The sequence below is a fragment of the Phalacrocorax aristotelis genome, chromosome 5 (genome assembly GCF_949628215.1).
Source record: "Phalacrocorax aristotelis chromosome 5, bGulAri2.1, whole genome shotgun sequence".
Lineage (NCBI taxonomy): Eukaryota > Metazoa > Chordata > Aves > Suliformes > Phalacrocoracidae > Phalacrocorax > Phalacrocorax aristotelis.
This window is the reverse complement of record NC_134280.1, coordinates 12,662,371-12,676,959: the sequence shown is the minus strand read 5'-3', so window position 1 is coordinate 12,676,959 and position 14,589 is coordinate 12,662,371. Positions and strand designations below refer to the sequence as shown.

The 14,589-nt window shown below is 45.7% G+C and overlaps 1 protein-coding gene across 1 annotated transcript in view; it reads right to left on the bottom strand.

The window, feature by feature from the left end:
* ADCY5 (adenylate cyclase 5) overlaps positions 1-7,921 on the bottom strand; it is a 214,142-nt gene extending 206,221 nt beyond the window's left edge. The window contains exon 1 of the mRNA XM_075093025.1: positions 6,792-7,921. Within this exon, the coding sequence (XP_074949126.1) occupies positions 6,792-7,802 (1,011 nt within the window). The 5' untranslated portion in view covers positions 7,803-7,921. The remainder of the gene's footprint in view (positions 1-6,791) is intronic.
* Positions 7,922-14,589: the final 6,668 nt, after the last annotated feature.

The following is a 14,589-nucleotide window of genomic DNA, read 5'->3' as shown; positions in this document are numbered from 1 at the left end:
CTCTGCACCACATTTTCTGGATATGTATTACCTGTGCAAGGTGCCATGTAAATCCTACAATATAAAGCAGACGGGAAGATAAAGCTTGCCCAAGGCTAGCAAAACTTGGAGGCCTGTCTTCTACCTCCCCGAACTGCACCCACCTGCACAGGGGAGGGGTAAAGGAAAAAAAAAAAAAAAAAAAAAAAAAAGAGGAAGGCAGGAACTTTCAAAGCTCAAGTTCTCAGAAAGCTACTACCAGCTACAGGATGGACCACTTTACCACACACATGGAAGCTGCTGTCAAAACAATTTCAATTTTTACCTCTCAGTGTTTCAGCTGCCGCTGGAGATTTTTCATTGTATCTTCAACCAGGACAGAAGGAAAGTTCCTTCAGTTTGACTGGAAAATGAGAGTAATATCCAGTCCCAAAATATGAAGACAAAACCAGCTATTCCCAAAAGACTGTGACTATTCCAACTACTTCAGTGGGCAAAAAGTTAGCAATTGTTCCAATTTTCTTAAAAGACTGAGAGGGAGCTATGGTGCATGACTGAAAGATTAGCTAATCCAATACAAAATGAATGCATTTGGAGAAGTGTGGTGCCGAAAGTTCACATTCCAGTTGGGCAGAGTCCCAGTCCTCTTCTACCCCAGACCTCAGCAGCGCTGCCCAAACAACAGCAAAGTTGGAGCAAAAGGGCATTTAGGAAGCACTGAGCCGATTCAGGCTCTGAGAGGGCACAACCAGTTTCAGTGAGCCTTTAGCACTAAGATAATCAGCATTTTGTTTCCACTGCTGTTCAGGTTTATAAATCATCTGAATGCAGTTAATCAAAAAAGACCATGTAAATAAGATGTCCTGCCTTGGACAGGTCTCTGACAGAGTATAGGGGTCACACTGTCAGATGAAGTCATCGAGCCCAGGACACTGAAGCACAGTCAGTCAATGACTGCTTTGTAAGAGTAGGGCATGGAAAGCTATCCTTCTGCCTCACACATCTCCACGAATCCCAACATTTTGCTGAAATATTTTCACCTCTCCAGAAATAAACAGAACTAGTACACCCTGCCTTTTCAAGTGTGTCATAAAAATGCCTAGAAGGACATGGCTTTTGCTAGAATTAGTGCATCTGACAAAGCAATGCACCTAAATCATCCCCATCACATTTCACCTTCACTGAGATCCAAGCCAGTTATAAGATTGCAACTGCTACTGCAAGGCTGCGAGAAATGAGTCAAACGGGTCAGGTTACTGAGACAACGAACCTATGAAGAATCCAGGAATGTGGAGAAATTAAGACACAGAGCACTCAAACACTATTATACTAACAGTTATTGATACCAGTGAACATTACAGTGAAATATCAAACCAATGCAGGGTGGTCAGAAGGAGGATAAAGCAAGGGCGGGAGATTAGGAGGTGGCAGGATCATAGGGCAATTTAGGAGGTAAGAAAAACAGATACGCTTTTGTAAACCTCAAGCAACACATGCATTCCCAAGAGATACAGACAATATTCCTACTAAGGACTAATTGATACACAGTACCTCAGGGATTTAATTAATTACCTCTGTTGCAGAATTACACTAGAGAGGCAACTATCAATGCAGCAGTTACTGAATATTTCAGGCTGACATTTTTCTCCTGAACAAAATGCTGCAAATCATCAATTTTTACTAACTTCAGTCAAACTGCTGCTCAGGTAGATTGTTCAGTTGTTAGCAGTACTGCAACACATCTTAATGTATGAGAGCTCTTCCAATACCAATGTTTATGCAGAACAGGATATTAAGTGCTGTTTGAGGCACATGGTATCTGGCCCCATGTGCCAGGGGTAAGGCCCTGCATGCCTTATAATCACAGCCTAAACAAACATTACTCAGATTTATTTTCCAGGGGGACAAAAGTAAAACAGACAGCAAACAACATAAGAAAAGTGACACACATTTCTACCTGCATTTCAGGTAGCTCATCTCTCCTTTATGAATAGAGGCCACTTGAAGGCAATGAAAGTGCATTACAGTGACCTGAGTAACATACTTCTGAGAATCTGTTAGTCTTGAAATCAGTCATCACCTACATATCTTAAGTACACTGAGGCTGAGATGGAACATACAGTACCATTTCTCCTGCTATGTGACTAGCTTCGCTTTGAATGCCATTTAAATTGCATCTAAAAAGCATCTTTATGAGACGCTACAAGATATCCACAAGACTCAAGCTGATATCCTATTACAGTAAGAAGTTGTTTTTAGCCCTGAAGTGACAGTTTATTTAGGGAAAGGAGAAAGAGACTGCACATGTTTTCACACCGACAATTTCCTAGAAATGGTTAAACTGAAACGCTACACTTTTATGAGAGCCACCATGCAGCTGCAGATCAATCATGTGCCATTAACGTGGACTAACAGGGAGAAAGGCCAACACGTACACAGTTCTCAGAAGTGAAGCATGAGGAATACTAATGTAATGTTGTTATGATGGAGGCATATGGAAAGGGGCTGAGCAAGAAGGAGCTCAACATCAGGAGCCTTGGATCAGAGTGCCACAAGCAAGAGCCCTGTGCTGGGACAGCTGTTCAGAACTGTGCTGTCAGAGATCCTTTGCAGAAGGTTTGCGGTAGTATTTGGGAATGAAAGAGCTCAGAGCATTTCAGTTTCTCTTTCGATGAGTTACTGACACAAGACAAAAAAAAGGTGTTTATCTTTCCCAGTCTTCTGTTTTCATAGTACCTTAACAGTCATCTACTCATACTGAGTTAATAAACTACAAAGGCTTAACCGTATCCTTGAACAAGGAACCTCAGAAAGTTACAATGAAACAGGTTTGGATGGGAAAACAGGAATAAATCTAACCTCAGTCCACGGGTTTGTTTGATGTTTGCATATGGCACTCTTATCCCTTACCCCTGGCCCCCACCCACTCCCACACACAATTCCCATCCCTTTTTAAGTCTGATTCAGAGCCCAATAAACTCAGTTGTGAAATTCCCTGTCCCTTAGCCCCCAGTCTTACAAAAATGCCAGTGCTTACTCAAGACTATCTGCACTGAGGGCAGCTGGTCTACTCACATGACTTCAGTTAAACATCTGCAACCTGTACACTCTAAGTTCTTCCCATGCATCTGTACAAGTTTGTGGGTCAGCTTGTTTCTGTCGGAACACAGAAGAAATCTCGGTATCATCTTTGTTGTGAATGCAAGACAGTTTATTGATAAATAGTATATTTCTTTCTCAGTGAAGTATTAGATAGTGTCATTTGAACAGAAAGTAGTTTATATAGGAATCCTGGAGTTGAATGTGTTTTCAGAGCCCAGAAGTATATCAAAACCAACACATGAAAAAGGCTAGCCTACAAAGAGATACACTATATAAACAGAGGAAGACACAGACTGGTATGCACTGAAGCACATTTGTAATCCAAACTGTCCCAGAGTAACACAAGGACACAAACCTGAAGACAAATGCAGTCATCCTCTCCCCAATAAATCCGAAAGCAGGCCTTCTAGAATTAACTGATTATAGGTACACAAGAAAAACCTTTAAGCAATAAAGATTTGTAGTTGGCGGAGTGTCACACATTTAATATGCTCTGCTTCCAGCAGCAGTCCTAGCATGCAAGTAAGTTCTCAAACACACATTTTCTTTTTCTCCCCTCTCTCAGCATTGGATAACTTTTGAATATAATGCAATAATTTGTATTAATTAGCATTTTTTTGTTACAGTCAAACATCAGTTCAAGAAGCCAACATCATTGCCCCTACGCAATCAGACTCACAGAGGTACCAAGTATACCTGCCGCTTTTGCTAGGGGTGCTCAGGGTGCTCTTGAAAGACAGACCCCAGACTCCTCCAGGCAGCAGAAATGAAAGCCTACTGTCAAAGTCCAGCAACGCCAGAAGAATTATTAAAAAAGCAGCTCAGCTAAGACTGAACAATCACACCACCTTTACTCCTGTCACCTTACTGACTAAGAAATAGTGGACTGCCTTAACCCTTTTATGAAGCCTGACTAGCATAGCCTTGGACCAGAGAGTTTGGGGACAGAGAAGTCCAGTGGTCCTAGAAGGCAATTCAGACAAAAATCATGCATCCTCAGCAGGGGAATCCAACAAGCTGCCTTTCTTGCAAAAGGGACCCACAACCAAGAATTTCACACTCTTGAGAAAGAGGAGCAGTGAGGTTTTTAACAGGCTCCTGAGCCTCACAAAAGTGCTCAGGAGTCTACACAAGAGTCATGCAGCTTTGAATGTTAGTGGATCGTAACAAGAGTGTATGATCTTTCCTGGCGTGGAAACAACCGGGAGAAGATTAAAAAGCCCACACAACGAAGAACTTGTTTAAGTATTATGGTTAAAAATGACGTGAAGAGAGGCAAGGGGATACAGATCCTAACCAGCCTTTCTTCTGTGACTGCAATAGATAAAGAACCATCTGGTCTCGTAGTCACAAATGCATTCACATCCACTCCTGCTCCACAAAACCCAGGCTGATGTGACTGCCAGCGTGAAGTCACTGAAAACAACTTAACCCCCTCTTCTCAATTTATCTGGTCTTCGTCTACCTTCACCCCTGTTAGTCTCATGGAAGAAAACAGGGCTTGCATGCATCAGTGGGGCAGAGCTGAACACAACAGATTTCCATGGCAATGAGATACAGCCTCAGTGAGGAAGGCCTGTTAATAGCTGTGAGGCGATGTGCTCGGCAGAAACAGATTTTTCTATCAGCCAGCCAGAGATAGCAGCTTATGTTCATACGCAAACGTGCAAGGAATCTGATTCTTGGCCTTGTACAACCCCACTGAATTCAGCCAGAGCTACGCCAACGTAGACCACAGCAAGATAAAGACCAGCATTTGGTGTTAGTAGGAAAACTAAATATGTGATATGGAGAGACACTGCCTTTAAGAAGAGTACTCCTAAGACATTCCTCATTAACTGAGCATTTATTGCCAAACTGCAGGAAAACCCAGCACTAGTATGAAAGGGAGAGTAACTGTGTAATGTACAGGTTTGTGCATACTGCACCATTACCTACCACCCGTGCTTTTACCTTCCACAAGCGCACATTTATACACCAGCTCAACCTCTTTATAAATAACCCTGCTTCATTTTGAAAGGGAAGGAGCTGTCATTACCCCAAATTCTCCACTGAGGAGTCAATCAGTTGGCCTTTGTGATTTAGGCTCCTTTCCATTAAAATACAGTTAGCAACACTTCCCAACATAACAATTTTATATGCGCTCATTAGTATCGTCCAACCTCAGCTTGGCTTGTAACAGACTGCTAAGTCCTCTGGCCATAATCATGATGAGCTTTGCCTTCATATATAAGGCCGCAGTCTCTAAATACACTGAATTCAATAGGACAAGTCTCAGTTTATAAAGTTAAGAGCATGCACAAGGGTTTGCAGGACCAGAGTCCCAGCAAGGAAGAGAGCCAAGGCCATTACCAAACTTTTCCAAGTCAAGCAGAAAACCAGCAACTGTCCCGCTTACAGCGTATGCTCTGCTGGAAATTTACAAAAAGCCATTTATATCAAGCATAAGAAAAATATGCCATGTACAGTTTATAAAAATATCTGTAACAAACTAAGAACAAAGCCAGAAACTGTCCAAGCAGGCTTAACTGGGCGGGTGTGGAGAGAATAGAGGGGGGGAACGACAAGTAGTTTTATGGGCTATTTTGTAGAGCAGAGCAGCAACAGCCCCATCCTACCGAAGTTTTATTTAAGCCCTACAACTTTTCCCAATGCTGCAGTAGGTACAACTCAAAACAACTTAGAAGTAAGACTCAAAGCAGGCACTGCAAGTGCAAGGCTTTATTTTTTATTATGTGATAGGGCTGTGAAGCTACCAAACACCTGATTTTAATAAACAATCCTCAGTTACATATAAGCATCAGGGCTGCCTCCGACAGGCTCATGCTTCTTCACAGTCCTGCTCAGAGGGATGGTGATTACGACATAGCTACAATACCTTAAGTCAATGGTTTCCTGATTGCCAAGGTATCTGGTAAGCTTAAAGCACAAGCCCCAAGGCTGCTTGCTTCGCTTGAAAAGAAGAGTGATGCCTTGTATTGCCACTGTTTATACAGATAGGGTAATTAATTAAAAATTGCACAGTAATGCATTAGATAATAGTCTTATTGTTCCTGTGAATTGAGCTGCTCCAGTTAAACATGATATCACAGCTAAACAATAATCTGCATTTATAGCTTTTTAAAAAAACTTTCTTCTGGCTGCATATGACCTCTGGGCTTCCTCACCGTAGATATTTCCAGCACATCTCAGAGCAAATACCTTCCTGCTGAACTAAAAGCTCATCCCACATTCCCACGCTCTCTGATGCCTAAGCAAGCACTGCGCCGACACCAAACCCGGACTCAAGAGTGACACACAAGGATAATCTCTAGCTGATAAAAATGGCACAACTTCTACACATCTCAGTAACGCGGCAGCACGTGCAGATACCATTCCACAGGTGTGCTTAGCACAGAGCTGTTTACATTAAATACAACTGAAGGGCATTAGCAGGGCTCACTGACAGCGCTGGAGCAGCAGTCATGGGAAACCAGTTTAGAGCCCTAATGAACAGCAGCCATGAGGAAACGCCACAGCTACAAAAGAAGCAAGATTACAGGCTAGCCACCACGTTGTACAACATCCCATCTTGTGGCAGGTAACCTAGGGGTTTGATAGAAAGGATCAGCCAAGCCTATGGAAGTCAATCCCAATTTCGTCAGCCTTCAACGCGGTGGGCAGGTGGGGGCTGCCGAGCACACGCCTGAACTGGCTTGAGGCTCACCTACCTGCTTCAGGAGGAACTTATCCTCTGCATTGATCTTGAGGGAGACAGCCAGGTGGATGGCAGAGAGCACTACCCCGCTGATGACCGCGGCCCGCATCCGCACCGGCAGCAGCGTGTAGATGCTGTAGATAAAGAAGACGGTCCACCAGATGCCCTCCGAAGCGCTCCTGGGCCACACCAGCAGAACCCCTACCACTTGCACTGCCAGGATCACCAGGATGACAGAGTAGCATGCCAACCACATATGGTCCTGGTGGAAGTTGTTGCGGTTGCACACTATGCACAGCACCACCATCAGCAGGATGGCCAGGGAGAGCACCACGATGTAGGATACCTCATAGTGGCCGTGTGCGGCATGGAAGATCAGCATCACCATGCAGACCAGCACCAGCACAGCCATGAGCATGGTGAGGCTGCTCTGGTTGAGCCGGAAAAAGTAGCGCTGATAGAGGCGCTCCAGTTTCTCTGACTGGAACTTCTTGGACCTGAAGATTTGCAGCAAGCTGCTGCAACAGCTGCCCATGGAGAAGGCTACCTCGGAGTCCCCCTCGTCCCCGTCCTCCTCCTCCAGCTCCTCAATCTTGGCCTTGATGCGTCTCTCCTCCAGCCCCAGCTCCACGGACCGGGGCCGTACCTCCCCCTGCTCCCCCAGCTGCCCAGGGCTGGCATTGTTGGGGGCAGCGGGGGAATCACCACTGGGCGGGTGGCGGGACCGGTGACGTTGGCTGTCGTCACTGTGCTCCTGCCAGGCAGATTTGGACCTAAAGCTCATCATCCTGCAGCCGCTCTCCCCACGACTCCTGCTCGCCTGGGGTTCGTAGTCTTCCTCATTCCTCCACCTGCTCGACATGCGGGAGGCCTTCTTGCTGGAGGACCTGTTGGGAGGCGGTGGGTAGGAGTAGCCATTGGCCCGGGCCTCTGCTTCACCCCAGGCCGAGCGGTGCTGCTCGGTGCCTGCCCAGGGCGCGGGGCCGCCGAAGCCCGGGGGGCTGACGCTGTTGGAGCGGGACATGCCCTGAGGCAAGGGGCAGCGGGCGAGGGGACAACTCCGAGGGCTCCCCCGCCACCGGGGGCGAGCAGCTGGTAGAAAGCCCCAAAAGTGAGCAGGGGGAGAGAAAAAAAGAGAGGGGGAAGAAAAAAAAAAAAAGGCAAAACCTGCAAACGCCCCCCAAAGCCTCCGGAGCGGCCGGGCGTCCCCCGGAGCCGGGGTCTCCCCGGCGGGGCCCTCAGGGCAGCGCGGCGGCGGGCGCCATCGCCGGCCCCGTGTGCTTCGACACCGCCGAGCGAGCTCGGCACCGCCGGGGCCGGGACGCGCCCCCCCGCCTCAGGGAAGCTCGCCCTCAGCCGAGCGGCGGCAGCGGCCGCGGGGGCTCCGGGCGCCGCGGGGGAGCCGCATCGCAGCGCGGTGTGCCGGCCCACCACCCGGGGCCGGGCGGCTTCGCCGCGGGCCGGTCGCGGGGAGGGCACGGAGGCTTAGGTTCGTCGGGCCGCGGCGGCAGCCAACGGCGGGAGCATCCCCTGCCGTGGGGGCGCTGGGTGCGGCGGGGGGGCTGTCCGGGGCGGGCCGGGCTACGGCGGCGGCGGCGGCGCCCCTGCCTCGCCTCCCAGCGGCGGAGCCCCGGCGGCAAGGCAGAGCCGGCGGCAGCCGCGCTGCTCATGCACACGGCGGCCGCCGCCGCTACGCCGCGGTGCCTTCGGGCGGCGGGAGCGCCTCTTCCACGGGCACCGAGAACGGGGAAAAACGAGCGAATCTAAAGGGAAAAGAGAGAGGAGGAAAAAAGAAAAAAAAGGCGGGGGCTCGGCGCTCCCTCCCCCGCGCTGTCAGAGGGACAGAAAGGCGCCGGCGCGGGACTATGGGCAGTAGCAGCGGACCGCGTTCGCCTCTGCCAGGGACGGCGGCGGCAGCGGCCCGCCCCGGCCCCGCGCCTCTTTGTACTCCCCATTCAACCGGGCGCCGGCCGCGCCGGCCCCCGCCACCGCCCCCCTCCGGCCCCCATTGGCGCGCCCCCCACCGCCGCCCGTCGCCATTGGTCGCCGCCGCCAGCCGGCCCGCCAATGCGCGCGGCCGAGGGGCGGGCCGCCGCACAGAGACCGTTAACTCCTTCGGCGCTGCAGGCGCCGCGTCGGCCGTTGGCGCCTCCCGGGGGCGCTGCCTGAGGCGCTTCCCCGGCGGCCTGGCTGAGGTGACCCCCAGGACAGTCCCCGCCGTAACGGGAGGCAAACGGGGCTACCGCCGTGTTCTGCCTCAGCTTCAGGGCTGTGAGCGCTTGTGTGGTGGCTTTCCGCGGAGGAAGCAGGGAGAGGGGAACCGCGTCGTGCTCAGGATGACGGCAGCATTGACACCAGGCACCGGTGGCCAAAACACTGGTGAACAGAGGTAAAGCCCTCCAGACACCTCTCCCAACCTCGGTACCTGTCACTGGACCTACTACTAACGCAGCGATTAAGGCTAAAGTACAAATAGAGGCTTTTGGGGTTTGTGGTTTGTTTTGTTTTGTTTTGCCCAACCACCTGAACTACAGCCCACCTCTTCCCCTGCAAGCAATGTGATATGGCCTTACCAGAGGGTATGTTCTCTAACCTGGTTAGCCAGGCTGGTTGGGGGGCATGGAGAGGATGCCACAGCAGTTCCCAACGCATTTCAAACACCAGGCTCTTCTACGCTGTTCTTTCAGATGATCTGCTCTTTCTGCAGAGGTGAGTTAGCCAATTAATGATTAACAGTGTTTTGAAGGTAAGCATCGTATGTACTAGGAATAATATTACCGCTTGATGTTCTTGTCATGTTTTATTAAAAACAAACTGCCAAATCAGATAACTGCTTAGCTTAAGTAGCTGAAACTCGTAATTATCTAGATGCGAGAGCAGGGATTTTAGATGTTTGGACAAACAAGTAGCCCTTTGTAGTAGTGCTGAAGCTGTGGTTATCGAGGGACAGAGGTAAGGCAAGGTTTGTAGAGTGGATACAGTTGGAAAAAACAGATGACCTTCCAAACACAGGCCCTTCACATGTTCTTTACACTTGCAAGTAACTCCACAAACTACAGCATTTTAGGCCTTTCTGCATTTCAGTGAAGGTTTGTAAAAGCATGTGCTGAATTTCACCAGCTCATTCAACAGAACATGGTTTACTTACCAGGAATGCACTGTTAAAGATTTTCACTATAAAAATGCATGCAACTATTACAGCGGTGCTCACTTCTGTGGCATTTTCCTCCTAGATGCTACATACTGCACCTGATCAAGATTGATCCCTTTCCATGAGGAGACATTTTCATACATAAATACTACTGTCTTTCAGATGGAATTTATCTTTTCTTGGGATATTATACAACACTGTCACTATCCATACACTAGAGTAGAATAAAGCTGAAGAATTCTGTGGTTGGTTACTCTGGCTGTACAATGCCTGAACTCTAGGGATAAAGACAGTGAAATGATTCTTCAGTGAGTCTTAAATTGGGCCAGGTCTTTTTGTTTTGTACACAAAGTCCCATTTTGGAGTTGTTCTCTCAAAGCCAGCAGAAAAAGATCTCACTTTTCATGAAAATGTGCAACTGTAAAACCAAGGGAGAAAGGTGACCCACATGAACTTAATGTTTAAAATTAATTCTGCTTGACAGAAAATGACTGTTTAACCCCAGCCAGAAACTAAGCCCCACACAGCCACTTGCTCACTCCCCTCACCTCCGCTGGGATGGGGAAGAGAATCAGAAGAGTAAAAGTGAGAAAACTCATGGGTTGAGACAAAGACAGTTTAATAGGCAAAGCAAAAGCCACAACAACAGCAAAGGAAAATAAGGAATTCATTCACTCCTTCCCATGGGCAGGCAGGTGTTCAGCCACCTCCAGGAAAGCAGGGCTCCATCACACATAACGGTTACTAGGGAAGACAAACACCATTGCCCTGAGTGTCCTCCCCTTCCTTCTTCTTTCCCCAGGTTTATACGCTGAGCATGATGTCATGTGGTGTGGGCCACCCTTTGGTCAGTTGGGGACAGCTGTCCCAGCTGTGCTGCCTCCCAGCCTCTTGGGCACCCCCAGCCCATGCGCTGGTGGGGTGGTGCAAGAAGCAGAAAAGGCCTTGCCTCTGTGTAAGCACTGCTCAGCAGTAATAAAAATATCTCCACCTTATCAACACTGTTTTCAGCACAAATCCAAAACATAGCTACTATGAGGAAAATTACCTCTATCCCAGCCAAAACCAGCCCAATGACTAAGTAGGTATGCATAAGAACCAGGCACGTTCCAGATCCAACACCGACACCTTACTACACTTAGTTCTGGATATCAACAAAGCATTGCTCAGGTATTGGGCCAAATAACTCTAAGGTTCTTATGTTTCACCACTGGAGCTAAGTCAAGTGTTACTTAGCTTTTGCATCGTGACAGCCTCTGGAAGCCTGAATCCAAGGCAGGATTCCACTGTACAGTAAACTATAGCCCCTTCTCCAGAAAGTTTACATATACAGGTACCAGAAACTGGTAGTCTCAGTTCTAAAGTATCATTCATGTTTCTTTTCACTATGTCATTTTGTTTGAGACATGAATAGTTTTGCTTTTTTCTAATGTTACAATAATGCTAAAGCTGAAGACATCAAAGTTTTGGTTGGTTGGTTGGTTTTTTGAACTTCCTTAGCTGGAGGGGGAAAAAGCTATGTCCTCACTAGAGGGGAAAAAATTCAACCAAAAGTTTATAACTTTAAAAACAGGTAGGTAAATATGAGGTGTTGAGTTTACAGAAAGGTAATGGAGCAGCTAGAAGAGATTCTGCAAGAAATCTGTGACTTATGAAAACAATAAGGATGCTGTATTCAAAGCAAAGAAGTGCCAAATAATCAGGCAGTTCATACAATGAGGACGTATAGAGCTATGACAAAGATGATGTAAGATTCCACACAGATAGTAAAAATCTTAAAATGAATGCCTACTTTTAGGTGATCATATTACTGGATCTTGTATCTTGGAACTGTAGTAGAAGAAAGGTAACTAGTAGAATAATGTGATATTAAGGATACAGATTATCATATGGACATCTTACCTATAGCTTTTGTTTTAACACGCAGTTTCTTTGAGCCCTGGCTCTTGTTTCTAATTCAGGAACCTGATTACAAATGGCAGATAAGGAACTATGTTTGTCTCACCTGAAAGAGGTATGTGAGAAAGCAAAACCACAGCATATCCTGGGTGGCTGTGAAGTAATTTATAAACACATCTAACATTTATTGTAAGAACATTCAGGTGATTATTCTCAATAAATTATACATAGATAGCAGTCACCTTTTCCCTTCATAACTTAGTCCAGACAATTTCAGAAGAATGACTGTAAAAGTAAGGAGCTTCTTATATCTCAGTCCCAACAGGCTATTTACAAATTATGACCTTAGTCAATACAAGCATTCTTTGTATTCTAATCTATAAAAAGAGAATATGTACTTGCTCTGTTCAGAGATCAACAAACACAAATATCACAAGACTTAGTAGTGCCAAAACAGAGAAACTTACTACTCCTTATCCTGAAAAGCTAATGTTCCACCTTCCACTCCAGCCTAGCCTTCCCAAATTCTATTCCCCCAATCATAAAAGCTATTCCTTTTTTATGGAGGGAGCAAAATTCCATTAGTTACCTTCAATGTAATTTCATAAAATTCTGGATTAAAATAGAACCCTGCCTCTTCAGGCTTCTGTCTTTTTCAAAAAGTATTTCTCTGGTTAAAATAATACCTAAATGGAAACAGACACATGGAAGAGTTAGAGAACGCTAGCACAAAATTACTAGAATGATATCAACTCCACAAGATCCTTCAGGAAGCCATGAGAGAAACAAGTGTCGTCAGAGCTAAGTGAAGGACAGATCTAAAGTTCTTCAACACACAAACAGTTCACACAAATTCTGATTTCGGTTGTAGTCTCAAATCTGTATCAAAACAATTTTTACTTTATTATCATGTGCAGTATACAAACCTTAGCATTCATTCTTTGCGTTATTCACTTAAAACAGGGAATAACATCTAGATAGTGACCTCAGAACACACATCACACTTTCACTTTTCATGGCCTTCATGCACTACAAGATTCATTGAAGTATTAAATCCAGAACTCCAAAATATCTATGCTCCCTAAATTAGTGAAGCTTTTATAAAACAGGTTCTTGGTCCTTTCACTGACTATCTTTGCATAGTCCAAAGCAGCCCTCTGAAACCCAGAGCTCATTAAGGACTCCAACTTGGAGGCATGAAATACTGAAACTGAACAAGCTTCTATTATATATTCTCTTGCTCTCCCCTGCCCCCTAATGTGATGATTCACAAGGAATTAGAACCAAAAGTGAGTAGGAAACTGTGAAAACACAAAACCACAGCCATTTAAAAAATAAACAAGAAGCCCAACCCAAAACAACCTGACTCATCACTGACTTTTAGGGTTTTTTTAGGGGTATTAGGGGTACATAAAAGCCTAGCAAGACAAGGTGCTTATTGAATCAGGTTTCTCAGCTTTTTCATAGCAGCATCCACATTTCACACCAAATGCAGAACTAAAAATATTCGCATTCTTATGCTATTGAGGACAAGCTATAGCTGGGATGCAGATCTGCAACACAGGCATATGCACATATGCAATACAAGAGGATTGCATCATGCAATTCACTATAACACAAGTAATTCATGTGGTCATTCACAGGGATTTCACATAATCCTGACATTAAGAAAAAAGTAGCCAAGAATTCCAGGTCTTTACAAAGATTGTGAACCCAGCAACTCATGCATTAACTGTAGCTCATATATACCTAGTCAGTATTCAGCCTTGCCAGCTCACCTATGGATAACATCAAAGCCATGTTAGCATGACTGATGTATGACTCCTGTAGCCTGTATGAAGCTCAGAGCAGAAAAGTTATGCTTTTGGCACATAGGCTACACAGTTTTAAGCTAGTTTATCAAATACCTTTACACAAGCTGTAAGAAGGCTCAGTCTTACATTCCAGTTATGAAATTACTATACTTACTTGCAGTACAAGCACAAATAATTAAGGGGCACCAATAGTTAAGGTCATACACACCTAAAATGGACATGTGTGATAGGCCTCTCATTATAGCACTAAGCACACCAGCAACTCATCAAGTTCTACTACCACAAAGACTAGCTTCGGTACACCTGAAAATGGCCCAGAGTCAGCTGGTTTTGCCCATCAAATTTACATTGAAAAAAACCTCAGACTGATACTGTTTTAATTTTGTAAAGAACCACAAAAGAGTGCATGGAGAAGTGTTATTATGTGCACAAGACTAGCAAAGCCTAGTCTCAAATGTTTTAAATCTTATTTTCCACGTCTACCCCCCTCCTTACTTACTCTGACATGAGATCAGCACATGCTGTAGGTGGTCTGCAGCTAGGCACAGGCACAAGTTGTAGAACTTCTGAGACTTCTGCCCTTCTTTCAAATCTGGTGAGTACTTTTTAGTGACTGTAATCCCAGTGAGGAACAGGTAAATAGGCCAGAAAAAAACCTGCCTGTCCTGTATTCATGAGAAAGCCAAGCTTGAATAAAAATATACAAAACCAGACTTTTTTTAAAGTTATTCTGAATTACACAGCTTCTATGGGCTGATAACAATATGTTGTATTGTAAGTTTATTCTTAAAAATTAATATAATAGGACTGCAATGATAGTTTATTAGGCAAATAGGTATCAGTTTAAAACATATAGCTGAGAATAACTAAATAATATTATTTTTAACACCAGCAATAGGTAGTAGTTTTACATCTTTCCACTAGCAATTTATTTCCTGAATATCTGG